Source organism: Balaenoptera musculus, chromosome 16 (genome assembly GCF_009873245.2).
Source record: "Balaenoptera musculus isolate JJ_BM4_2016_0621 chromosome 16, mBalMus1.pri.v3, whole genome shotgun sequence".
Taxonomy (NCBI): domain Eukaryota; kingdom Metazoa; phylum Chordata; class Mammalia; order Artiodactyla; family Balaenopteridae; genus Balaenoptera; species Balaenoptera musculus.
Window position 1 is genome coordinate 48,363,349 of NC_045800.1, and position 27,994 is coordinate 48,391,342.

A 27,994-nucleotide genomic window follows, 5' to 3' on the forward strand; every position below is an offset into this window, starting at 1 on the left:
ACCATCATCTCAGTTACTGAAGTCAGGTTACGGGGGAGGAGCTTGTCCTCGTTGGGTCTGTGTATCTCTGTGTCTCTCTTGCTCTCTCCTCTTCTCTCTCACCCTCCCTCCCTCTCTCTCTCTCTCTCTACATGTTGGCTCTAGAAACACATTTCATGGCCCTCTTCAGTTGATGGACCAGTGTTGGTCCACGGCAGTATCTCAGCAGATGAGTATCTCTTGCCTTCATGGTAGTAAGTGAGCCAGGAAGCCCTCGGGGGCGCATGTTAACTACTGTCCTATTCGTGTGGATCATCCCCCAAGTGGGGCTGGGACAGGAAACCAGGCAGCCAGACTCCAAAGGCCTCTTCCCAGGTGAGGGGCTGAGCCCAGGGCAGCCCTCAGACCCAGGTGGACTGAACCGTGTCGCAGAGGCTCTGCGTGACTTCGGGTGCCCTGGTCGTCAGGGTCAGAAAGCCACAGGACACTGCACAGCACCCACGTGAACACGTACCTGCGAGGTATAGTCAGCCAGGACCCAGGGAAACACTGGATACTGCATGTAGTCGTTGTAGGTCCTCCCAGCCAGGGTGTTGAGGTGCATGAGATACTCGAAATTGCTCATGTCCCTTTTCTGCAGAAGAGTCAAAGAGGGGATAAAACCAACACAGTTGGCCTTCTCCTGAGGGCCACGGGGGTCTAACTCCCAGGCTTGCACAGGAAAGCCTCATCGTGTGGGTGGGAGCAGGCAGCGTGCACCTGTGCCGTTCCCCGTGCACCTTGTGCTTGGAACTGGCCCGACTTGGGGAGGCCACGCTAATTCCAATATGAGCTGAAGCAAACATGGTCAGGAAGCAAAGTCAGCCAGAAAAAAAGAAAAAAAAATACAACTCAGCAGTCCAAGCGAAGGCTAAAGCATTCTTTTGTGTCAACTGTTGGGTGATACTCAAAAGCTGATTAAAATAATAGCACAAATGCTGGGTGAACTTACTGCTGACCTCTTTAGGATTGAAAACATAAGCTGAGGGGACTTTGCAGTCACCGGGAAAGAGGCCCTCACCAGCAGGCTGAATGATCTGTCTTCCTCTGGGACTTCAGGAACTCTCTTTCTCCTGACCGTGCGTGTTTGGATAACACTCACTCTTAGGGCTCTCTGCTTAAAGATGTCACAGGTGGAGACAGGGACTGCATTTGGGAAAAATTCATCAAGGCCAACGGGTGAACGAGCAGCCAGTGCAGCCATCATCTCTGATGGGACCTGCATGCTGCGGTCTCTCCTTTCCTTGGCCTGATCCTTGGGAAAGGATTTTGGACCTGAGTGACCAAGAGTTACTTTCCTGTTGCTATGTGATCTGTAAGGCTGGCTCTCTTGGGGTCCTTTCCTTCCACTGAGAACCCAAGGTTGAATGTCAGCTCATCCAGTCTGGGAGCCACGTGTGACTTCCCAAGACAAGAAGTGAATGCTGTGTCTTCCTGAGTTGTGTGTTCATTTATACACATACACCTTCATTGATGGATCATGTGTGTGTGTGTGTGTGTGTGTGTATACAGGGTTTGTGTACACATACACACACACACACACACACACACTCTCTCTCTCTCTCTCTCTCTCACTCCCCAGCTCTGACTCAAGAATCGCCTTTAATCAGTGAGATCTTTTCAGAGAAATATTTGGGACATTTTAACAAATTAAGAAAACAAGATCCTGGGACCTCCCTGGCGGTCCAGTGGTTAAGACTCTGCCTTCCAGTGCTGGGGGTGCTGGTTTGATTCCTGGTCGGGGAACTAAGATCCCACACGCTGCGTGGTGTGGCCGAGAAAAATAAAGAATAAAATAAAGAGCAATAAAATGAAAACGAAACAAAACAAAAAACAAAAACAAGATCCCTCCTGATCCATCCACATGCTTTCTCTCTTCATCCCGGGGGCCTGAGCTATTTGCTGATTTGCATTCCCAGAGGGTTTCCTCGGACCCAGAGTCCCCGAGGGGTCACTGTACCTGCCATTTCTGCAGCACGGTCCTGTCGGAGCCGGGGTATCTCCTGTGGGACAGAAAATGATGGGGGTGACCAAATATCTCAAGGCATGAATGGGGGAAGAGGTGGAACTTTCTGGGGCATCGTGGCGCCAGGGCACCCAGGAGAATCACAGACTTCCCAGGGCAGCAAGATTATTTCCCAAGCTCTCCCTGCCCCCTCGCTGCCCTACTGAAGGCTGGGTTCTTGCCATCCCTGTTGCTCTTATGCAATGCCAGAATGCGCTGCTGCCTGAGGCGTGGCCCCGAGAAGTCCCAGGGCCGTGCAGAAGCAGGCTCGGGGGCCTCACACCCCACACTGGGCTTTCACAGCCGCATCTTGGCCTTCTTTGCCCATGTGCACAACATGCATGTGAATACATGTCACATGTGAATACATGTCACATGTGAATATATGTGTGTGGTTAAGAAAGGCAAACAATATGGAAGGGCATGAAATATAAAATAATAGTCTACAAACCACTGCTCCCACTCAGGAAGTATCCACAGTTAATCTCCAGAAGAGTTTTAGCCATATACCAGTCTATATGCTCAAGCAGTTTTTAAACAAATGTTTTTGGTATGTGGGATCATCTTATCTGCGCAGGTCTCCTCCCTGCTTCCCTGGCCTGACGGCACGGTGGAGGCGGCCCACATTGCCCTGTGGCCACAACAGCAGGACACCCTCATACAGATGGATGGGAACTCGTGGGAGCCTCCGCCGTGCTGGGCTTTGTCCTCACAAATGATGTTTCTGTGATCATCTTCAGACATAAATCTCTGTGATTTATGAGACTTACATCTCATGATGATTTCATGCCTTGAATCTTTGTGAGTGTAACCATGAGATACATTTCTGGCAATGGTACTACTAGGTTAAAAACTATGAGAATTTTCAAGTGTGCTACATATTGCCAAATTGTCCTTTTAAGAGGCTGTACCGATTTATGCTTCCACAAATACAATTAAGAAACACAATTCAAACCAAAGAAACACCATTTTTGACCCATGTGGTAGGGAAGAATGTAAAAGTGTAACAGGATCCAGTGCTGGGGAGGGCGGGGGAAGGAACCTTCTCCATGTGAAATGCCCCTTCCGCTCAGAAGGAATTTGTAGAGCCCAGTTCCTCGGCCTCTGAGGTCACTTGGTTCCTTTTCTAGCTGTGTTTTCTTTCCCCCTCTGTCTCCCTGAGACTCTCCTTCTACTCCCCAAACCAGGTTCTTGTTCAGGGTGTTCCACTGAACCAAACCAAGTCCTGCCTCTCTCCAGCCATGCCCTCTGCCTCAGTCCTGCTCAGGTACCCACAGACCCCGCCCCCACATGCATCCCACGGGGACGTTCCACCCATGGGGACTGCACCAGGGTGCTTCAGGCATTCATGTGGACAGGCCTGGCTGCCCGAGTGCCCCAGCAGGGGCAGTGACTCTTCATCTTCCCGTCACAGCACTGCTGTCACATCATCTGTTTCGGGCTCCCCACCATTCCTCATTCAATACTTTCCTTGGCAGACTTTCCATAAACAGAAAGCAACTCCCTGGCTGGGATTCACCTCTTCCCCCCAATAGAGAAATCATCCTTTTGGGCCATTTTATTCAGGCAGACAGTAACAACAACAAACAGGCAAAAACATGGTCACATTTATTGCATTAGCTTGCAAAGGCTCAAGTGAAGATGTGGCTTTCCCGCCCTGTCTGTGAGCCTGCCACTACCCCAGTTCCAGAAGGCAGACTGCTCTGAAGGTTGTAAATGAGGACAGAACCCAGGCTGGAGACAGCAAAGTTGACCACCTCGGAAAAGAATGTGTTCTGAGCCTTTTGGAGGATGTGGGGCTGAGCTACAAGGATGTGGAGATGGTATGGCAAAGCCTGAGAATCTTGCTACTTTATTTTAGAAATCTTGACAGTGGAAGGGGAATAGGGGAGCAAAACGTGCCTGTTAAGATCCAGGAAACGAGAGAGCCTCTGTTTATCTTTTTCATGAAGAGTTCTAGAATTTTATCTGTGGTCTTTTGTGACATTGCCACCCAGCGGAATGGTATGCGTAAGATAAAGGCAATTTACCATCCCACTCCTCATTTCATCAGCTATGAGCGCCAAGGAAGATCTATCATTTCATTACCATCAGAAAAAGACGCCATTACCAGCATCCAGACACCTCACCAAAGGTGAGTTCTCTTTGAAAAAATTTTTTTAAAAAATTCATGTTCATCTGAAGGCAATTACAGAACTCTTGGAATGGTTTATGTGAATTTTGTAAATATCTGGTGATTAAAGTATTTCTTTAAGAGTTGATACACTGCACTATTCCATTATTATAGTGTAAATTTTATATTAAACAAGGTGCCAGAGATGGCTCTTGGCTTTCTAAAGCCCTTCCAAGGTCCGAGGGAGGCAGCACGGGAAAGAGTACTGGTTTGGAGTCACTAGAACCTGGGTTCAAATCCTGCCCCCACCACTTGACTGCTCTGAACTACTGTTACCTCATCCTTCAAACATGGCTGACCCAGGAGTGCTGGGGAGCAAGTGTAACCACGGGTCTGGAACAGGCTAGCACAGGTGTGGACACAGGGCTCCCTCAATGGGCATAGTTCTAGTTGATGTTGACACTATCCTAGAGCAGGGTTGATTTTTTTTTACTCTGGGAGGAAGAAGAGTGTGGTGTAAAACTGAAGATTTGCTTCTGGTCAAGACCTGCTTTGTTCTGCCAGTACCACTCTGTAAGATCTTAGAATAATTGTGCCACTTGTGAATCAGATCTCCTGCTCTGTCAGCTCAGGGTTTGCCATGGAGTCTACGGGGCAAGAGTCCAGGCCCTTGGGCAACCTGGGATGGTGTGGAGAAGAATGGAAGAGTTCAAAGTCACTGAGACTACGTAGGTCACTCTGTCTAACCTGAAGGTGGCCTAGCACGGTGGGCCCACAGAGGACATCTTACCAACCTCACTCCCATCCCAAGACAGGTATCTAAACTCCTCTGGATGACTTCCAAAGACGGGACACTATCTTCAAGCTGAACTTTGTGTGTGGTCAACCGCTAGGCTGGGTTCAAATTCTTCTCTATTTTGAGAGGTGATTTTTATCTGCGCTGCTTCACTTTAAATCACATCTATGTCCTTGAACTCCTAGAAGTGGTTTGAAGTGTGAGTGCTGCCGTCACGTGGCCTTGGGGCACTTCCTACTCCTACTTCAGTGCCCACGGCTTGCCTCAGCATCTTGCCTTTGACTCCACCTCTTTGGTCCAGCTCCACCTGACTGACACCTCCACTCTACCCTGAGCCTGTCTCCCAGAGTGAGCCAGGGCATAGCCCAGGAACTCACACCTTCCCTAGGGAGCCTGGCAGAGAAGCCCACCAGGGGCCTTCAGAGGGTGGGCTAGCCCAGGCCAAAGGGGTCTCTGCCAAGGGGCTCATCTGGCTGGAGGCTGCACCCTCTCAGCCCAGGAAGGGAGGGGAGATCTGCCCATCCTCCTCCTCCTCACCTCTGGGACTAGCGGGCTATGGTTAGTCCTTAGGCACTAAGACAGTAACCTGGCAGACATCCAGGGAGGGCCCACAGGGAAACTGGGCCTCCTGAGCTAAAGTGGACATATTTAAAAAGCCTGATGCCTCTCCAAATTCTCCTGTGTCTTTTCTATTTGCAAAACAGTCATGAGGCCATGGTGAAATGGGTTAGTGAGTAACTAAGAGGTGTCAAGAAAACACAAACCACAAGGAGAAGAAAATTCACTCATCTTGGCAAACTAGAAATGTGTCTACTAATGATTTGTGCTGTGCCTCAAGACAGGGCAAGTACTGGCCAGCATCTTGCCCTGCCTTCTGCCGGGGTGCAGCTCTGGAGGAGCATGCTGGGGAAGCAGTCTGCGGGGTGGGCAGAGTTTTCCACGAGGAGCCAAGAGACTGGTAATAGAAACACACTCCCTTCCTTTTTCCCTCCTCAGAAACAAATTTGGGTTTAGCCTAGTTTTCAGATCTAGACTGTAGGTCAGTAGAAATCCATTAATAGACAGACATTCTTGCAGTTCAGAGATTTCCTGCTGAATTAACAGGATATTGACCTTCTATAATATTTCTATTATAACTTCCTGTCTTTATTTCTTTAACATGTAGAAATTTTGCATAAAAACAATAATAATAATTGTCTAATGCATTAGAAACTGCAAAGACTTTTTGTCAACTGTCTAATTTTCACAAAGACTCAATGAGATAGCCATGATCTCCATCTTCAGATGTGGAAATGGAGGTGGGGTAAGAGGTGGGGTGCAGACTAGGGAAGTTCATGAGGGGTTGCTGAAGCCTGGTGCAGGCACCCATGAAAGCCCAGCACACCGGGCTGTGCAGAGCGCTTGCCGGACCACACCTTGACCCCGGGCCCTGACTCTGAAGACAAGCGCACAAAAGCAAATTAATAAAACGACAACAAAAATCTTTGTTCTGGCTGGATTAGAGGGCAGTTACCTGACAAATTGGTAACTTGTGTATATTTGGAGTTAGAAATGAACATGAGCAAAATTACCAAATTATTATTGCACAACCATGCCATAAACCTGATGCTGTCGATGCATGAAAAGTCTGGAAGTTTATATAACATAAAGTTACCTCTAGATGCTGAAACTGAGTGGCTTTAATTTTTATAAGGTTTTACATATCTGTATTTTAAAATGTATTTATCTAAACAAGTGGGACCTAATCAAACTTACCAGCTTTTGCACAGCAAAGGAAACCATGAACAAAACGAAAAGACGACCTACGGAATGGGAGAAAGTATTTGCAAACGATACAATCAAGGGCTTAATTTCCAAAATAGACAAACAGCTCATACAACTCAACAAAAAAACAAACAAACAACCCAATGGAAAAATGGGCAGAAGACCTAAATAGACATTGCTCCAAAAAAGAAATACGGATGGCCAATAGGCACATGAAGAGATACTCAACATTGCTAATTATTAGAGAAATGCAAATCAAAACTACAATGAGGACCCACCTCACACCAGTCAGAATGGCCATCATTAAAAAGTCTACAAATAACAAATGCTGGAGAGGGTGTGGAGAAAAGGGAATCCTCTTACACTGTTGGTGGGAATGTAAATTGGTGCAGCCACTATGGAAAATAGTATGGAGGTTCCTCAAAAAACTAAAAATAGAGTTGCCATATGATCCAGCAATCCCACTCCTGGGCATATACCCAGACAAAATCATAATTCAAAAAGATACATGTACCCCTATGCTCACAGCAGCACTATTTACAATAGCCAAGACAGGGAAACTAAATGTCTACTGACAGATGAACGGATAAAGAAGATGTAGTATATAAATACAATGGAATATTACTGAGCCATCAAAGAGGATGAAATAATGCCATTTGCAGCAACATGGATGGACCTACAGTTTATCATACTAAGCGAAGTGAGTCAGAAAGAGAAAGACAAATACCATATGATACCACTTATATGGGGAATCTAAAACACGATCCAAATCAACATATCTACAAAACAGAAACAGACTCACAGATATAGAGAGCAGAGTTGTGGTTGCCAAGGTGGAGGGGGGTAGGGAAGGGAAGGACTGGTAGTTTGGAGTTAGCAGAGGCAAACTATTATATATAGGATGGATAAACAACAAAGTCATACTGTATAGCACAGGAAACTATATTCAATAGTCTGTGACAAACCATAATGGAAAAAAATATGAAAAAGAATATATATATGTATAACTGAATCACTTTGCTGTACAGAAGAAATTAACACAACATTTTAAATCAACTATACTTCAATAAAATTTTTAAAAATTAAAAAAAATTTTCAAATGTATTTTTCTTGTGTATTTTCTCCCTTAAAGTACTGATTTTATTTTTGCCTATTTATGTTTTATGATTTTCAGATTACTTATTTTCTAATTTAAATTATGTGCTTTTTGAATATTCTAATTAGAAATGCACTAAGTTGTAGGAGTTCAGGTAACTTTAAATTTTCTAGTTATCTTCATTTGCTCATTATGTTAAATCCATTTACTGTCTAAATTAAATGATCTATTTTATTTCATTTTGGATTAAACAGGATGGTGGTGGTGTTCGTGTATTTAAAAAATTTTATAGTTAACTATATTTCTAATTTAATGATTTATTATATTTTTATTTTTTAATTTAAATTTTTTCTTTTTGCTTTTTTGTACTTGCCAAAATTTTCATTGCTTGGGTTAATTTTGCATTTCAAATTATTTATTTGCTAATTATTTAATTTATTTTTAAAATTCAACCTGGGTAATACAATTTAAGAGTATTTTTATATTTTTGTTTCTATATATGCATTTTCTAATTGTTCTACAATGTTACTTTATTATTTGCATAATAATTTTAACATTTATCCTTTTTGCCAAATTTCTCAATTTCTGGGAATTTAATTTAAAGGAAAAGAAAATGAACAAAAAGACTATAAATGCCCAGATATTTTCCTTGCAGCCTTAGTCATGATACTGCCAAATTGGAAACAACAGGAAAAGCAAAGTCCACCAGATTCAGTATTGCACATTCATTCAAAATGTCGAGTTTAGAAACTACACACTAGCACTGAATGGCATAATATTAATTAAGAAAAAATCACTATTGAATGTCTGATTTTTATGAGCATTATAGTCACTCTGATCTAATCATGGAAAAAGGGTGTAAAGAAAACTGCAAGAAATAATTAAATTCAAATAAACAGATAAAAGACAGCCCTCTCAAAAACCAAAGAGCAGAAAGAAATACTGGGGCAAATTACAAGGAAGTCGAATGATATTTCATGGGACTCAATGCTATAGAAGTAAGATATTTGTCCCTTCAAAGAGGCAAACCTGGTTCTTTCCCCTCTGTTAGCAACGTCTACTTCCGGAGGTCGCCATGGAAGGCAGCCGTCCTGGTACTGTAATCCCCAGGGCACTGCTTGGGGAAGCCAGGAAGAAGCCCACTGCACGCCCCAGGGACCCCAGACCCTGTCCTGGAGACCCTTTCGGCACTGTGTTCTCTCACCTTGCAGGCTGGCCTCAAGATTATGCTAATTAACGCCAGGTCCCAGGTCTCTTGTTGCCTGGTGACAAAGTTTCACAGTCGAGGAGGAAGAACTGGGCCGAACAGGGTAAGTTTTCCTCTGGTTGCATTTATTTTACTTTAACTCTGCCAGACTACGACCTCTTCAAACTCTTTTTCTCTCCTCTTTTTGAGTAAGCAACTCTGGAAATGCCTGTTCTCTTGGTGTGCTTTATTTACAAACCCCAGACACCAGCTAATTCATTATGTAGGAGAAGAGGAAGCTGGCCCTGAGCCCCAGGCAGGAGGGCAGCTAGCTGGGGACCCAGCTGGGCATTCTCAGGCGCCTGGGCCGTGGACAAGCTTGGGAGGTTAGTGTGGGAGTCTGTGGGGCTTTGGGGTCATGCCTTTATGATCTTTCCAAAGTCTCAGTCTCCTTGAACGTTGTTTCCTGCTCCACAAGCAGGTGGAGACTAGTGTTTGAACTGCTTCCTCACCCAGCCAGTTATCCCTTTAAGGAAACTGCAGTGCTCGTTCAGTCGGGAGGCTGCAGCCTGTGCAGGTAACCTCAGCAGACCTCACTTGACTTCTGCTGACTGTGCTGGGGTTTGGAGCACAGTCTGTCTTTTGAGAAGTCTGGAGGCAAGCCATTTCTACGAGTGATCCTGAACACTGGAACCCACGAACAAATGGTTGAGTCCTAGGCTGGGCTGGGCCCTGTAAGGAGGGATTCTTCATGGAACACACTACAGTACATGCCTCACATCTCTATCTCCACAACAGGCAAAGGTAGGTGCCCCTACTTTGAGTCTTTGTGACTTTGGACAAGCTACTTGGCCTCTCTGAGCCTCAGGCACCGTATCTGTCCAGTGGAGATGAAAATCAATAAATAGATCAGGCAGGTGTAAGAATTATTTACAGTGTCTGTAAAATGCCTGGCCCAGAGTAGGTGGTCAATATAATCCATACACGCAGTCTGAAGGCAGGAACCTAATTTAAATGTGTTAAATTGATTTGCAAACAGTCTGGCACATAGTGGGTTCTCAATACATTTACAAACCATATGGCTGTTATGTGAACCAAGCGCTGATGACCAGCTCTCCTGTGAAGAAATGGGGAGTCAGAAAGGTGAGGAAACGTGTGCTAAGTCATACAACTAGGGGCGGACACAGCTCTGACTGGTCTTCAAGCTGGGGTGACTCTGGGCTTGAGCCTCAGCCTGGAGGGGGGAAGGGAGGAGCTGAGGCTGCTCCTGTCCGCTCTTCAGTGTGCCTGAGCCCTACTGTTGTCTAGAGACTGACCTTTAAGGCCTGGTGCTTGGTGGCGCCAGCTTCCTCTTGGGGCTCCAAGGGTCTCCCACTGTTGCCCACCGCTCTTTGCTTGGCAATGCTGATGAAAGGGGAGGACTTCATGCTCTTTCCCTCTACCCATCATCTGGGTGGGTCTTCATCAAAGCTAGGTGATATTTCCTGGTCCCTGGTACTCTTAGAGCATGAGGCGTGCAGCTGAACCACGCCCCTCCAAGTGGGCATGATGGGCTACCCAGCTGCACCAACCATCACCAGCTTTCAGCTCATGGCCAGTTGGATTCATTGCCAATTTTCAATTTTCAAGCTCTCTACCTGTCTCACATAGTAGAACTCATCTCAACCCCCAGAGCTGGGTGTGATAACAAACACGTGCCTTCTTTTCAGTGAGGGATGAGCCTTAAGGATGGGGCTTGACCTGGGCTGTTATGAACGTTCCCACAGGATCTAGCCCAGTTTAGGGTGGTGTCTGGAAAACATGATGAGTCAGGAGCTTCCTTGTTGGCCCATAGAGCCAAATTTGTCACAGGACGTTGTCAAGTCAAACTTTCATGGATAAGCCAAATGGCAATTAAGCCCACAGACAAGGGCTGGCTCTGCTTGACTAGCATGTGACTTTGGCAAGGTATGTGCTCTGGGGCTCGGTGCGTTACCTGTTAAGTGGGGTGGATGAATTAAATGAGATAATGCACGTAACGTATTGTACCTTTCATAAAGCCCTCTGTCTTCATCTTCTACCCTCTCCTTGCTGTCCCTGCTCCAGCCACCCCCACATCTCCTTTTTCTCCCCACTGTTAGGACTTTGCACTTGGTATGCCCCTTTCTGGGGGTGTTCTTCCCCAAATCCTCCCACGTGGCCTCTTAGTGTTCAAGTCTCAGCACAAACGTCACCTGGGAGAGGACTTCCCCATCTACTTCAGTCTAAATTAGTCCCCCCCCAACCCCGCCATCAACATTCTCTCTTGACCCTGGGTGTTCCCTTTCACATCATCAGGTTTTATTTTTTGCAGAGCATTTAAACCACCTGACATAATCTTGGGTCTTTTTGTTTGTTTTGTTTTTCTTGCTTGATTTGCTTTCTCCTAAAATAGGAGTTTCACGAGAAACACGTCTGTCATGTTCACTGCATATCTTCTCATCTGACCTGACCTATAGAATGACTTGAGTACAAATTGTTGAACAAATGAATGAATGAATGAATGAGTAAGAGAGTTGCCTGGGCTCTAGCAAGCTCTAGAGGTTAAAGTGGACAAAGGTATTATCGTATCTACAAGTTGCTGTTACATTTCTTTTCTTTTATTATTATCACTATTATTACTAATAATTTGTGTTTAAAACGTTGCAAAGACTTTTGTGCTTGCGAATCAGCAAAGACTGTTCCACAAATCCTACATCTGGGATTAATGATCAGTGGGGAGTGTCTTGGGGCCACTAATTTGAGGGAGGCAATCAATATGGTGCTGTTTGGTGACTCTATCAGCATTATTTACCATAATAAAGGTGCCAGGAACCAGATTACCATTCACTGAGTACCCAGTGCACACTAGTCACTTAACATACAGTCATCACTTCATTTACTCTTCACAACAACTTGCAATTTTCTATCCCATTTTGCAGATCAGTAAACTGAGCTCATGATTAAAACCAGGTTGGCAGTGAAGGTGGGGATGGAGCCCAGTTCTATTGGCCTCAAAGCCTCCACATTCCCTGCTGTCCGAGTGCCTGTCTTCTACTGAGTTACTTTACACATAACAGGAAGGGAACAGACAGAATGGCTAATACATGGGTAATATCCCTACTTGTAAAATGCTGAAGAGCTTCCCTGTCCTAAACAAAGTGCGGGCCGCTATGTTGCCTTTGTTCACATCATTCCTAGCAAGTTGTATCTACTTGTCCAAAGTCGTCGGAAAAGGGTTCTCTCTTCTTAATGATAGTCCTGAATGTTTTAGTAATAACTTCAAATAAGCCTGATAAAGACTCAAGGAGGAAAGGGAAATGTGAATTCAGAAAATATTTCTACAGAAAAAGGATTAGAAGTCACAGCATTTTTGAAAGACAGGTGCCTTACATACAAAGAGCCCCAAACCATCCTTTTGCACCCTTCTTCTTTTTTTTTTATTTTTTTATTTTTTTATTTTTTTAAATTTTTAACTTATGTATTTATTTGGCTGTGCTGGGTCTTAGTTGTGGCATGCGAACTCTTAGTTGCAGCATGTGGGATCTAGTTCCCTGACCAGGGATCGAACCCAGGCCCCCTGCATTGGGAGCGTGGCGTCTTAGCCACTGGACCACCAGGGAAGTCCCTGCACCCTTTTTCTTTAACCTAAAGTATCCCTTTAAAAATGAGACCATGGTCCTTCCAATGCCCTTCACCTCTGGACTGGGGGAAAGTTTAGCTGAGGTTTAAATTAACACACACACACATTGCACCATATTGCTGTCACCCATATGTAAAAGGCTATGTGGTTTTTATATCACAGCCACCTGTGCTTGACCGAGAGGTTTCAGTGCAGTGGTGGGCTTGCTGGTTCTGAGAGAACATCTCTAGAGGGAAACAAGAGTGGCTGCGTACTCCGTCCCCCTCCCCTGACTCTCTAGCATGGCCAAGCTTGCCGGAGACTCAGGAGAGCATGGGGCTGTCCCAGGGCTGGGTTTCCTCCTGGCTCAGGTAGAAATGAGAGAGGAGAGGGCACGGCCCCGTCTGTGGTCACTCTGGGGGAAGTGTAGGGACTGGCCTTCTCTCTTTGGTTTGACATGCCCTAGAGATTTTTCTCACAACAGCTGAAGTATCATTTGAAAAATAAGCCAGATCATGTCTGCCCTGGGTTTTGTTTTTTTAAAATCATGTCTTTGGCCTCCCTTCCTTCCTTCTTTTCTTCCTTCTCTCCCTGCCTCCTTCCTTCTCCCACCCTCATGCTGTCCCTCCCTTCCCCTCTGTCACAGAGCCATCCTCTGTCTGAAATCCCCTCCCTGCCTCCCCGCATCCTCACTTCCTTCCCTCTCCGCTCAGATGTCTTCTGTTCAAAGATGCCGGTCCTGGTCACCTCTTCAAAAGACCACATCTCCCAACACCACTCTCTTATTTCTTTTGCCCCTGCTCTTTCTATTCTTGGCACTCTCCGCCACCTGGTGTTATGTTTGTCTGCTTTGCTTCATCTCCCTTTTAGGATGTGAGCAGAGCCTTCATTCTGTCTGCTGCATAAATCAGCGCCTCGTTGATAGTAGTTATCCAGTGTGAACTATTGATGAAGAAATGAATCCTAAAGGGCCAGGGAAGGTTTGGCTGTTCCCTTACAGTTGATCCTCAGGGCTCCCCTTCAAGGTATCTCACAACTTCACAGGTAGGCGGGCTTACAGCAAAGTTTTCCTCAGAGCTAGGGACTGTTCTACAGCAAATGGGGGTACCACACCACGGGGCTGGCCAGTGCACACAGCTGGGTACACCTGGGTCTCCACCATGTCCACCCCTCAGCAAGTTCTCACTGGGGCCAGATGGGGTCGTGGTGCAGAAAGAATGCACACATCACTGGGCACTTGAGAACTGCCCCCCACTCTGCGATCCTGGGTGGGTGGGTGGCTCTGTGCCTCAAAGGAGCTATATCTCTTTGTCCTTCAAATAAAGTAATTTGAGGTCTGCACCTGGGAGGCGGGAATGCCCCAGCAAGTAAGTACGCTGGGCTGTGGGGTCTGAATCAGGGTTCTACACAGTTGGAATCCTGGAGTGCTGGCTCCACTGTCATCAGTTGTGCTGTCCTGTCCAGCTGCGGCTCCTCCCTGCACTCCATCCCCCACCGTCACAGCAAAGTCCTCCGAGGCCCTCACTCACCCTCACGCCACCCTTCAGAAGCAGCCACTTTTGTTATCCCATTTACGGAAGTCGGGGCTGAAGCTCAGTGAGGCTCCACAGACTGTCCAGGGTCACCTGACAGTAAATGGGGAGTTGGGTGGCGACCCACATGGGTCTTTTCGCCCTGCCAAGCCACTTCTCTGAGCCCAGCTTCCTTATCTGCAATGGAAGCCATGGCTGTGAGGAGAGAATGCAATCGCATAGCAGTGCTTAAACCACGGTGATTGAAATTGAATTAATGCCCATCTCCAGGGGTTTAAAGGTGCCAGCACTGACTTTGGTTCTTTGCTTTCCAGGTGTCAAGGTTGCTTTGTGTGCTTTGAATGTGTTGGTTGATGAACAAGGCATTTCTAGTCTGTTAAACTAATAATCTTAATATTTTATTTTAATTGTAAGGCACCTATTCCCTTTTGTTCCTTTAACAAATCCAATTAAAACAGGGTACATTCAGAATTACAAAATAGATGCTATTAAACCAATAAGAAATCATAATCTTTTGCTATTGGGCCATGTGACCCCCTGGGAACTTTTGCTCCAAATAAAAGTTGAATTCTTATTATCGGCCAGGGGGAAGAGGGCAGTTTGACAGATAATGGCTTCCCAGGCAGCACATGTGCAGACCCACACTGGTGCTGAGGATGCAGAAGTACACAATATTAGGGGTAGAGGAAGGTATACATGCATAATATAAGATCCTTAGCACTGCGTTGATCAAATTAACCAGATAATTGCCAAATGAAGTGAACCTGATAATTTCCACACAGACACTCCGTGTGCTGTAGCTCTGATGTCATGGAAAGAACATCCCACCCAGAAGCCCTGGAGTAAGGCGAGCGGTGTGAGCTTGGATAAACCACTTTACACCCACCCCACCGCCAGGTCCTTATCTTTGGGTGGGAGGAATATTCCTACCTCTGAGGAGAGCTGTGAGGGCTGAATGAAATGGCAAACTGGAGGGCGCCTGCTGTGTGAAGGAGGCATGAAGGGCCTCTAAGGGCTGGCGGAGATAATGTGTGTGTTGGGGGCTGTAGGGGGTGGAGCGCACCATAGGACCCACAGTCGGAGAAGGCCTGCCGTTTGGGAACCGCGGAAGTGCATCTTACAAGTGTTAGGTTTCCAAGTGAGCCCACGCTGTGAAAATCGCACTTCTGGCGGCTGCGCACAGCCTCTCAGGGCCCTGCACGGCCGGCAGCCCTCCGCCCGCCTCCCCGCACCGGCCCAGGGCAGCAGAGGGCCGGCTTCTCTGGTGGGCGTGTGGGAATGCTGTGGGCCAGGGTTCTGGGGCCATGCTGGATGAAAACCTGCATCTTTACAGGAAGCTCTCACCATGGGGGCTCGTGGGGACTGGAGGGGCCGAGGAACAACAGATTCCTGTCTCTATCACCGCCTACTTGGGGCACAGGCCTATTAAATGAACTGGCTGGTGGCATTACACGTACCCTTTAAACTGTTCCTCTCTCTCTCCCTCTTTCTCTCCTTGTCAATCTCCAAGCTCTTACACTTAAATGACTCCACTAACGCTAGTAAAATATGTTTAAAATTCGTATTACTCGGTTATATTCAGATATATACACATATATATATCTATGAAAACAAGCACCCCACACATTGGTCCCTGGACAGTGGGATAACAGGCAACAAGCCTAAAGAAAAGGCAACAGAAGGAAAAGAGAGGCAGGATAGTGTAGTGGGAAGATCATAAACTTTGGTATTACACACCTAGGCTTGTAGCTGTGTAATAGCTAGGTAGCCTAGGTTTGGCTGAGCTGTGCTGTCTTGTGAACTTGGGGAAGACACCTGACTTCTTTGAGCCTCAATTCTCCTATATTAAAAATAGGACTGACACTTTGCATAATTACTATGGAGATTAGAGATACAGAAATGGTCCAGCAGCATGCTTGCAATAGTTACTTTGGTACATATCACCTGAATGAAGAGTAGTAAGTGGCTCTTGACATTGTGAAGCATTTCCAAAATTGATGTCGGAAAACCCCTATAACTGTGGGGTCCCTGTAAGACTCCACCCCCGCTGTCCATATCTCTCTCCTGCTGTCATTCTCTCCATCATCTCTGCCAAGTGTCTGGTGGCGATATTGCTGTGAGCTGCACAGAAATCTTTCTGCCTCTAGTCTGTCCCCTTCCTAGCAATCTGTCCTTCTGCTCACAGGAAAGCAGGGCTCGATATAACGTAGCTGAGGGCAGAGGTGGAAAAAATAAAACCACTTAATGGTTAGACCTCCAGTGAGTCTATACTCCAAAAAGCAGACAAAATTGTAAAGCAAGTAGTAGAGCACACAGTTCCTGGCCCAGAGTGGGTGCTGGACAAACAGTAATTCTTTCCTCCAGCGCAGACGATGCCTGAGTTGAACATTCGTGCCTGTTTTAGGTCTGGCAGAGATTCTAGACACACCCACTCAACAGAGAGCCCCGCAGTGACCACTCATATCTCCACCTGCCACAGGGCTTTTCACATGAACGAACAGCTCATTCTGGTAAGGGGTGGAGGGCACAGGGAGTGATCTGAAGGCTCATGGGAAGTCACAGCAGAGGCGAGGCTCTCCTCTTACATATCTAGTGAATGGGTCTTATGAGAGTTGGGAGAAAGAATAATGACTTTTGAATGAGTGACTTCACGGAGGGAAGTTTGCATTACTTCCCCTTAAGAGATGATGTCCCACAAGCAAAAGACATTTCTCATCCACATGGCACAAAACTTGCTATGAAGTTAGTCCCAAGTATTGACGGTGACTTTGGGGGTTTCAGTTGTACAATATGTCTATCCTGGTCTCAATGCATCAGTGAAAAGGGTGAAGTAATTATTGTGAGACTGTGTTAGCCAGATGTTTAAATATATCAGATATACATAAACAAAGTCGGTCTTAAAAATATAAAGATACATGAGTGTGAAGCATCAGATAAATTCTAATATCATAGTGAAGATAATGATCTTACAGCTGAAAATGCTTGCAAATATTCTGATGGCATTAAAATATAAGTTGCCATTACATTTTTAATTTAGATATCCATGGGGTGTCCCACCATGCTGTTTGATTCACAATGACTAGATAGAAAAATTAATTAGAAATTAAAGTCAAACCAACTGGTCCAGTTTTCCTAAAGTATAAAAACCAATTGTACAAGACAAAAAGTACATTTAGAAACTTCTCATATTTGGGTTTCCAAGCCGTTCATGTGAAATGAAATCTCTTATTTGACTACCCATCTATCTGTCTGTTCATCCACCTGTCTGTTCACCTATCTACCTATCCATCTATCTGATTATCTATTTACATTTCTTTCTCTCTATAATTGCCAGCTTCCCTTGTGTGGATTGATCCCACGCTGATATTTGAGGATGCTATGAATTGATAATAGCAGTTCATCTAATCTGATTTAGTTGTATTGAAAGATCATCAGTTTCACACTTCTTTTGCCAATACTTACTCTCCTACCCAATGGGCAGACCCGGGCAGGATGCTGACCATTCAGAGTTGTATAAGAAAAGGGGTGTCCCTGGGCTTTGGGGGCTCCCGGCACTGGTCTGCTTCTAGTGGCTCTCACAGCTTAGAGGGGTCAGAATGGACCCTGAGCAACACACCCTGCCCTCCACAACCAAAAGCAAGGGTCCCAGCCAGGTAAAGCGGCCCTGAGGAGAAGCACGAAGAGGGTGGGGGCTGAGCATGCTTCATCTGGCCTGGGGCTGTCTGGGGGCCCAGGTGCACTGAGGAGGAGGTGAAGTGCTTATCCCAGCCAGCCCCTACTTTGCCTGCAGGTGATGAATGAATGAGCAGGCTCTGAGCCAAAGGACCTGTTGGGGAGAAGCTCCTTAATGGAGAAGTCCCTGTGGACAGCCCCATGCTGCTTCCTCCCCATCAGTCATCAGAGAAGGGAGGGCTTCTTACCATGGGAGGGCTGTGGGGGACCAGGCACAGCTGGGCTCCCCTGGCTGGATCTCCAGTCTACTGGAAGCATCCTTCCCATCTAGGCCCTTCTGCCCATACTTGATGTGTTTGCTCTCCCTCAGCTGAACTTTATCTTAAATACAAGAAATACAAAAGACAGCCTAGGCTTTTTGGGACTCAGGGGAATTTGGCAGCCAGAATCAGTAACAACCTAGATTTCAGCTCTTTGAGCTTAGAGACTGGCCCCATTTACTCTTCACCTGTATAAATAAAACAGAGGCTTGGTACCTAGTAGGCTCTCGATATACTTACTGAATTGAGTGTACAAATGAACGAATGAATGCAGGAATAGCACATGGAGTTGGCTTAAATTAGTCCCAAAGAACTAACAAGGATCATGGACAAAGGAAACTTTACTATTTTTTCAGATCCATGGGATAGAGTTGTCAAATAAAATACAGAACTGTGCAATGTTTGGGATATACATATACTCAAAAACTATCTGCTGTTTATCTGAAGCTCAAATTTAACTGGGCATCTTGCAATTTTATTTGCTAAATCTGGCAATCTTGCCATGAGAAGTCATTGATTAACATGATCAGAACTCAGGCTCCCCTGATTTCAGTCCATATTTTTTTTAATTAAGATTTTAACTCAAGTGCAGTAGGACAGTTTTTCTGATATGTCACCTTGTGTATAGCTGTTCCCCGCAGTGTGCATGTGCATACACATGGTAGACATGCACACATACCCAGCAGTGCCCACAGGATACAGGTGTGGATGCCCTTCACAGGGCAAAACAAGCCTGAGTGGGGGCATGAAAAAGTCACAGACTTCCAAGCCGGGCTGAGAACGACAGAAATAGACTATGGAGTCCCAAATATTTTTAAGTTTTTTTAAAATTTAAATTTACCTACAGCAAAGTTGCTTCTTTCGTATACAGTTCTCTGAGCTCTAACATGTATAGCTTCACGCAACCACCACCACAGTCAAGGTACGGGCAGTGCCAACACCCCAGAAAACTCACTTGTGCTGCTCCGTTGTTGTCAAACCTTCCCCATCCCCACTCCCTGGCAACCACCAATCTAGTTTCTGTACCTATGGTTGTGACTTTTCCAGAATGTTGTATAAATGGAATCATTCATGATGTAGACTTTTAAGATTGTCTTCTTTTACTCAGCAAGATGCTTTTGAGAGTCGTCCAAGTTGTTGCATGTATCAATAGATTTGTTCTCTTTATGTTTAATAGTATCCATTATAAGGATAAGCCACAATTTCTTATCCATCCACTGAAAGACCTTCGGGTTTTTTATTTCTGTTTTTGGCAATTATGAAGAGAGCAGCTATAAACACAAGTTTTTGTGTGAACATGAGGTTTTAGTTTTTTGGGGGGTAAATACCTAGTTGGGGGAATGCTGGGTCATATGATAAGTATATAGTTAATTTTGTCAGAAATTGCCAAACTGTTTTTCACAGTGATTGTACCATTTTGAATCCCCATTAAAAATATGTGAGCATTCTAGTTGCTCCACACCCTTGCCAAATCTTTGTATTATTGGCTTTTATGTTTTGTTTTGTCTTAGGCATTTTAGTAACTGTGCAGTGGTATCTGACTGTGATTTTCATTTGCATTTCCCTAGTGACTAATGATAACTGAGCAATGCTTTGTGGTTTTGTGGGCTTTTTGGCCATCCATATAACTTCTATGGTGAAATGTCTCATTAAATCCCTTGGGCATTTTTTTTTTATTGTATTGTCTTCTTTCTTACTGTTGACCTTGAGTTCTTTATAGATTCTGGGTACTAGTCCTTTGTTGGATATGAATTTTTGTTTGTTTTACAGAGCAAAAATTTCAAATTTTGTTGAAGTCCAATTTGTCAATATTTTCTTTTACAGGTTGTACTTTTGCCAAACTCAAGGTCATGAAAACCTTCTCCCTCATTTTCTTTTAAAAGTTTTATGGTTTTACATTTTACATACCTATGATCCATTTTGAGTTAGTTAGAGTTAATTTCATTAGCTCGAGATTCAATTTTTTTGCATATTGGGTAATCAATTGTTCCAACACAATTTGTTGAAAAGTCTGTTGCTTCTCCATTGAATTTCTCTTGAACTTTGGTCAAAAAACAATTGACCATTTTGAACATATTTATATGGATCTAGGTTTGGACTCTGTTTCCTATTCCACTGATCAATATACTATCCGTTCATCAATACCACATTTTATAATTACATGGTAAGTTTTAAAATCAGGAAGCATGAATCCTCCAACTTTGTTTCTTTTTCAAAATTGTTCTGAATTTCTAGTTCCTTTTCCTTTCAATATAAATTTTAGAATCTGTTTATTCATACATACAAATAATCCTGTTGGAATTTTTATTGGAATCACATTGATCTTTAGACCAATTTGGGATGAGTTTACATCTTAACTACATTAAGTTTTTCAGCTCATGAATGGTATGTTTCTCCATTTGTTTAGATCTTCTTTGCTTTGTTTCATCAGTGTTTTGCAATTTTCATCACAGAAATCCTGCACTTTTTTTTTTTTTTACTTACGTGAAATATACAAGTATTTTATTCTTTGGAGCATTATTATTTTTCAAATTTCAGTTTCCAATAGCTCATTGCTAGTATACAGAAATTCAGTGGGGTTTTTTATGTGTAAACATGTACCCTACAACCTTGCTAAACTCACTAGTTAGTTCCAAGAATGTCTTTTAAACTCTGTGGGATTCTTTACCTGGATAAGCAGGTCATCTGTGAGAAGGATAGTTTTATTTCATTCTTTCCTATCTCTATGCCTTTTATTTATTTATTTGCATTATTACACTGGCTAGAATTTCCAAAATAATGTTAATAGGAATAGTGAGAGTTTACCTTCTTGCCTTGTTCTCAAACTGAGGGGAGAAAGCATTCAGCCTGTCACTGATTATATTAACTATAGGGTTTTTTTTTGTTTGTGGGGGTCCTCTATTAGGTTAAGGAAGATAAACTGGATTACTTGTTTGCTGAGAGTTTTTGTCATGAATAAATGTTAAGTTTTGTTACATGTTTTTTCAGCATAAATATGATCATGTATGTTTTTCTTTTTGGTCTGTTAATGTGCTATATTACATTGCTTTCTGAATATTGAATCAACCTTGCATTTCTACTTGGATGTCATGTAGTATTCTTTTTATATATTGGTGGATTCAATTTGCTAATATTTTGTTGAGAATTTTTATGTTCATGTTCATGTTCATGAGGGATATTGGTCTGTCATTTTCTTTCTTTGTATTGTCTCTGTGTGATTTTAGTATCAGGGTAATGCCGGCCTCAGAAAATAAGTTAGGAATTGCTCCCTCTTCTATTTTCTGGAAAAGTTGGTGTAAAATTGGTGTTGTTATCTTTAAATGTTCGGTAGAATTTGCCAATAAAACCATCTGAGCCTGGAGGGTTTTTTTGCAAGCTTTTCAACTATGAATTCAGTCTCTTTAATAACTATAGGTCTTTAAGGGTTGTCTATTTCTTCATGGGTGAGATTTTATAGTTTACAGTCGATTTCATCTAAGTTTTTTTCTAAAGTTGTTTGTACTATTCCCTTATTATCCTTTTAATGTCTATGGGTTTTTAGTCCTATCCTCTCTTTAATTATTGATATTCATAATTTGTGTCTCCTCTTTTTTTTTTATATCGTACACATAGCAGCACTATTTTAAAAAATTAATTAATTAACTTATTTTTGGCTGCGTTGGGTCTTCGTTGCTGTGCGTGGGCTTTCTCTAGTTGCGGCCAGCGGGGGCTACTCTTCGTTGCAGTGCACAGGCTTCTCATTGCGGTGGCTTCTCTTGTTGCAGAGCATGGGCTCTAGGTGCACAGGCTTCAGAAGGTGTGGCACATGGGCTCAGTAGTTGTGGTGCACGGGCTTAGTTGCTCCGCAGCATGTGGGATCTTCCTGGACCAGGGCTCGAATCCGTGTCCCCTGCATTGGCAAGCGGATTCTTAACCACTGCGCTACCAGGGATATCCCTCTTTTTTTGTTTTTTCATTGTTAGTCTGGCTATATATTTATCAATTTTATTAAACCTTTCAGTGAACAAGCTTTTAATTTCACTGATTTTCTCTACTGTCTTTATCCTTTCAATTTTATTGATTTCTGCTCATCTTTACTATTTCCTTTTTGCACATCCTTTAGGTTTATTTTACTCTTCTTTATTACTTTATTTAAGGTAAAAGTCTGTTATTGATTTGAGACCTTTCTTATTTTTTTAAATATTCCTAGTATGAATGTTTAACGCTATAAATTTACCTCTAATCACTGCTTTAGTTGCATACCATAAGTTTTAATATGTTCTACTTTTATATTCAGTTCAAAATATTTTCTAATTTCCCTTGAGATTTCTTTGACTCATGGAGTATTTATGAATATGCTGTTTAATTGTTAACTATTTGGAGATTTTCTAGTTATTCTGATATTGACTTCTAACTTAATTCCATTATTTTTAGAGAACATTCTTTATATGATTTCAATTCATTTATATTTGTTAAGATTTGTTTCATGAACACAAATGTAGTCTATATTTGTGAATGTTCCATGTGCACTTGAAAAGAATGTGTATTCTGTTGCTGGGTAGAGTGTTTTATAAATGTCAATTAGATCCCACTGGTTGGTGGTAATGTCCAGTTCTTTATCAGTGGTTCTCATCTGGGGGCAATTTTGCCCCTCAGTGGACAGTTGGCAATGTTTAGAAACATTATTGGATGTTCAACTAGTGGAGAGCTACTGGCATTTAGTGGGTAGAATATTCTTACTTTCCGCTGCTAAACATCCTGCAATGCACAGGACAGGCCTTTCCCCCATCACCACCCCATCCCTGCCAACAACAAAGAATTATCTAGCCCAAAATGTCAACAGAGCCAAGGTTGAGAAACCGCATTCCTTGCTGATTTTCTCTCTAGTCCTATTGATTACTGAGAGAGAAGTATTGATAGCTCCAACTCTAATTATATATTTGCCCATTTCTTCTTTCAATGTTATCATTTTCTGCTTCATCTATATTAAAGCTCTCTTGTTAAGTACATCTTTTTCCATTCTTTTAGTTTAACTTACTTTTGTTTATTTAAAGTGTTTTTCTTATAGATGGCATATAATCGGGTATTTTTCTTTTATAATCCATTCTGAAAACTATCCATTCCGATTGCTTTGGAGACTAAAATATACATACTTATCTTTCTCCAGCCTACTTAGAATTAATATTTTACCACTTCCAAAGCAATGTAAAAATCTTACCTACCTTATAGGTGTCATTAACTTCCCCCATTATATTGTAGTTGTCATATGTATTCCATCTACATACATTGACAGTTATAATTTTTGCTTTCAACCATCATTCGTATTTTAAAGATTGTAAGAGGAGAAAAACAGCCTATTATATCTACCACATATTTACATTTCCATTGCTCTTCCCTTATTCTCAAGGTCCAAGCTTCCCTCTAGTATTGTTTCCCTTTCATCTAAAGACTTCTTTTAGCATTTCTTTTATAGCAGCTCTACTAGTGGCAAATCTTTTTATTTTTCATTCATCTAAGAATGTCTATTTTGCCTTCATTCATAAAGGATGTTTTTATTTACTGTCTGGTTGACAGTTCTTTTTTTTCAGCATTATTTTAAAAATATTTTTCCAGTACCTCTGGCCTTCACAGTTTCTAGTGAGGAACCTGTAATAATTTGTATGCTGTTCCCTTGCAGGCAACATGTTATTTTTTTCTTTAATTTTTGCTTTAATTATGAGCAGTTTGATAATGTCTGAATGTGGATTTCTTTGAGTTTATCCTGTTTGCAGTTCACTGAGCTTCTTGAATCTGTAGTTTTTATGTCTCTCACCATCTTTTGGAAGTTTTCACCCATTTTTCCATCAAATATTTTTCTGCACCACAAGCCTTTATCCTCTTCTTCTTCCTCTAGGATGTATCTTTATATCTATATTGATATATACATGTATATTTTGAGCAGGTAGTCACAGGCTACAAGTTCTGGCAAACCTTCTGTAGATTCCGTAGACTACGTTTATAATGTCCATTCAGTTTGCAAAGAATTTACAGTACTATTCGAATCAGCCCTTCATGTTGCTACCCAGGCACCAGTCTGAAACCTGCACAGTGCTCAATTCACAAAGCCTTTGGGTTCAGGGTTTGGGAGTAGGTACTCAAGACCCTGTTCAGGGTTTGGTCTATTCGTGGGCAGCTCAGGGTGTATCCTGGAGTTCATATACAACTTTATTAAACTCTCTCCTCTTTGCAATCTCCCCAACACTTCGTGGTTCCCAGGAGTTGCCCTCCCCTCCTTGGTCTTCTGGCTAGAAATCCAGGGAACTTGTTTTCTAAATCTGTTGTGTACTTCCTGCCACTGTTTCTCTCTCCAGGGCCAAGTAGCAGTGGGAGAGAGAGAAAAAAAGCAAACCTCCACACACTTGGGACAACAGTTTGGTCAAAGACAATGGTTCTCCCCCTTTAGAGTTTTAGGTGCCTGTATGCCCTGACTCCAGTGATACAGGATTGCCTGGGGCTGAGGCAGAAGAGAATGGAAACGATGAATAGAAAAACACAGGATCTCCCTCACCCTGACCCTAAAAGGCCCCGTCTCCCTGTCCTTGGCCAATGAGGGAGGTTTTTGTTGGAAATCTGTCATCACTGGTGCAAAGTTGGTCTTACTTTGAGTTACTTCTCCAATCTGCCTTATATCATTTATCTTCAGAGTCCTTGGGCCTTTTGCTGCATTCAGTGGGTGACACGGGCAGAGCGCACTTACTCCATCTTAACTGTGACTGGAACCCCAGCTTTCATTTTTTCTTTTTTTTTTTTTTTTTAATTAATTTATTTATTTATTTTTGGCTGTGTTGGGTCTTCATTGCTGTGCGAGAGCTTTCTCTAGTTGCGGCAAGCGGGGGCCGCTCTTCATCGCGGTGCGCGGGCCTCTCACTGTCGCGGCCTCTCTTGTTGCGGAGCACAGGCTCCAGACGCGCAGGCTCAGTAGTAGTTGTGGCTCACGGGCCTAGTTGCTCCGCGGCATGTGGGATCTTCCCAGACCAGGGCTCGAATCCGTGTCCCCTGCATTGGCAGGCAGATTCTCAACCACTGCGCCACCAGGGAAGCCCCCAGCTTTCATTTTTAAACTGCTTTGCCCCATCTGGTTCCACACAGCTGTGTGATACAGATATTTCAATACCGGTGAACACAGTACTGTCTTTGGTAACCAGCCAATCATGCCTGAATGTCGTCGGTTCACTGTTTCTAAAGAATAGGTTCAGCTTACAAGGCCTGCTCCAAAGAACATCAATGCGGCTGAGAGCTGAGAATACTCTCATCGGGCTATTGTGGAGGGCTCCATCCATCTCAGGAGGCTCTGATCCAGTAGGGACTTGTATAGGGTGGAAACCTTCAGCCAGAAGTGGCAAGAGCAGGATTTATAATAAGCATGTGGGAGGCATTTTTACCTACTTGCCTTTGGCACTGAGGATTATTGTACAAGGAAAACATGTGATACTAGGCTCACACAGCCTGATTGCTGGCGCTCCATGTGTTACACAAACATGGCTCCTGATAAAGGGCCTGGATGATGAAGTAGAGAAAGCGCAGAGCACCTCTGCCACCCATCCCTACTGGGAGATGGAGGCAGTGCGAGCATTTATCTCCTGACAGCATGCTTCTGTCCAGAGTGGGAGCTTGGTCCAAAATAGCATATCAGCAAGCAAGAGACACCAAGCTGTAGAAAAGAAAAGAGCCTCTAGAACAGGCAGGCCGGTTGCATCCTCCTCTTGACTGTAGATCTTGCTCACTCCTGAGCCTCGGTCTTCTTCTCTTTATAGTGGGGATAAGCCTATGGATCTTGCTGGATTGTTGAAGATTAAAATCAATATGTGCAAAGTTCCTGATAGTAATACTTAATAGTTAACATTATGAAGCTTTTACTATGTGCCAGACACTGTTGTAAGCGCTTTATAGTTTAGATAATTTACACTCCCTTTGAGTCCTAAATGGGAGCTGTTTTCACAAATAAGGAAATCGAGGCACTGAAAATTTAAGCAAATTATATATGGTAGAACTGGACTTCTAAGCAAGCATTGTGAGGCCAGAATCTACCCGTCCCTCTGTACGTTCTACTTCTCTGATGGCAGCAATCCGTTATCACACCTATCAGTGCAGAGGTGTCTACAGTTGAATTTCAGTGTGAAGAATGTGAGGGGAGGAAGACAAGGTGGATAGGAGGTGGGAAAAGGCAGCATTCTCTTCAATTCTGCCAGGCTCCACCCTGGCCCCCTCTTCCGTGCTCATGGGCATGGTGTAGGCACATTTGCCTACCTGGGGGCTAAGCGGAGACTTCTCTGTGCTGCTTTTATTGCACTGCAGTTATAGTAGCCAAGGCCTGACTAGTTCCTCTGGGCCCAGAAGGTTAAGAGGGATGTAATACACAAGTCATTCTTAACTCCCACTTTTATTCCCTTATATCCAGGCTATGTTGCTTCTGAGAACTCAGCAGTCCCACCCTAGGCACTTGTGGGATAACTTTAAGAAAAGACTAGATTTAAGTGAGGGTCTGGGAAATGGCAGATACCCCAAGACATTACCCCCCCACCCCCCCCACACACACCCAGGAGGGGGACTATGTGAAAGTCCAGGACAATGGAGAGATTCCTAAGTCGGGGAATGGCACCGCCAGAGGGGTGCTGAGCGTCCTTCAGGCCAACCCTGAACCTCCCATTTTACATCTGGGAGCACTGAGGTCTGAAGAGGGCATTCAACTGCTGAAGATCTTTGGCTAGGCTATTTCTGCTGATGACCTAATTTCTCTCCACTCTCCTCTTTCTCTCCTTTCAAACCATTAGAAAGTGAAGCATTATGATTTGGGGGGAGTCCAGTACCCTTATGTCATCTCCTAACTGGATATTTTTTCTCTTCTTTTCAGAGTCTATCTTCTAGCAGTTTCATGTGACTTTTTTCTCTAACTGATCACCAGTCAATCAGAACAACATACTTCAAACATACCCCCTTACTAAAATAACATGGCCAAGGGCGGGAAAGGCCCCAAGGGTAAAAAGATCACCCTCAGTGTGGCCAAGAATTGTATCAAGATCACATTTGATGGGAAGAAACGCCTTGACTTGAGCAAGATGGGAATTACCACCTTTCCCAAGTGTATTCTGCGACTCAGTGATGTAGACGAGCTCAACCTTAGCCGGAATATGATCAGGAAGATTCCTGACTCAATCTCCAAGTTCCAGAACCTGCGGTGGCTGGACTTGCACAGCAACTACATTGACAAGCTCCCTGAGTCCATCGGCCAGATGACCTCTCTGCTCTACCTCAATGTCAGCAACAACAGGCTGACCACCAATGGGCTGCCTGTGGAGCTCAATCAGCTCAAGAATATCCGCACTGTGAATTTCGGTCTGAACCATCTGGACCGCGTGCCCACCACGCTAGGCGCTCTGAAGGAGCTCCACGAGGTGGGGCTCCATGACAACCTGCTGAGCACCATCCCCAACAGCATCTCCAAGCTCCCCAAGCTGAAAAAGCTCAACACAAAGCGAAACCCCTTTCCCAAGCCGGAGGAGCCGGATACGTTCATAGATTCCGTCAAGAGGCTGGACAACCTATATCTGGTGGAGGAGAAGGATCTATGTGGGCCTTGCCTGAGAAAATGCCAACAGGCCCAGGACAAGCTGAACAAAATCAAAAGCATGGCCACGGCGGCACCGAGAAGGGCCATCTTTTCCAGTTTGGTCTCACCCAACTCCATGGCCAAGGAATCCCAGGAAGATTGGAGGTGACCTGGGACCCTGACCCTAAGGCAAGAAGGGAAAAGGGAGGGAGGCAAGATGACAATGGGCTACATCCTCACAAAACTGAGGGATTCTTCCGTTACTGCAATAACTCCTCCAGTCAAGTCCATAAAATACCTTTCCCTAC

At 44.0% G+C, this 27,994-nt stretch overlaps 2 protein-coding genes across 2 annotated transcripts in view; one reads left to right on the plus strand and one right to left on the minus strand.

Moving 5' to 3' along the window:
- WDFY4 (WDFY family member 4) overlaps positions 1-27,994 on the minus strand; it is a 253,283-nt gene that overhangs the window by 35,104 nt on the left and 190,185 nt on the right. The window contains exons 48-49 of the mRNA XM_036829672.1: positions 1,979-2,021; positions 494-613 (exon numbers count right to left, since the gene is read on the minus strand). Of these exons, the coding sequence (XP_036685567.1) occupies positions 494-613; positions 1,979-2,021 (163 nt within the window). The remainder of the gene's footprint in view (positions 1-493; positions 614-1,978; positions 2,022-27,994) is intronic.
- LRRC18 (leucine rich repeat containing 18) lies at positions 4,067-27,993 on the plus strand. The gene is made up of 3 exons (XM_036829673.1): positions 4,067-4,157; positions 9,004-9,102; positions 26,991-27,993. The coding sequence occupies exon 3, from the start codon at positions 27,088-27,090 to the stop codon at positions 27,853-27,855; it is 768 nt and encodes a 255-aa protein (XP_036685568.1). The 5' UTR covers positions 4,067-4,157; positions 9,004-9,102; positions 26,991-27,087; the 3' UTR covers positions 27,856-27,993.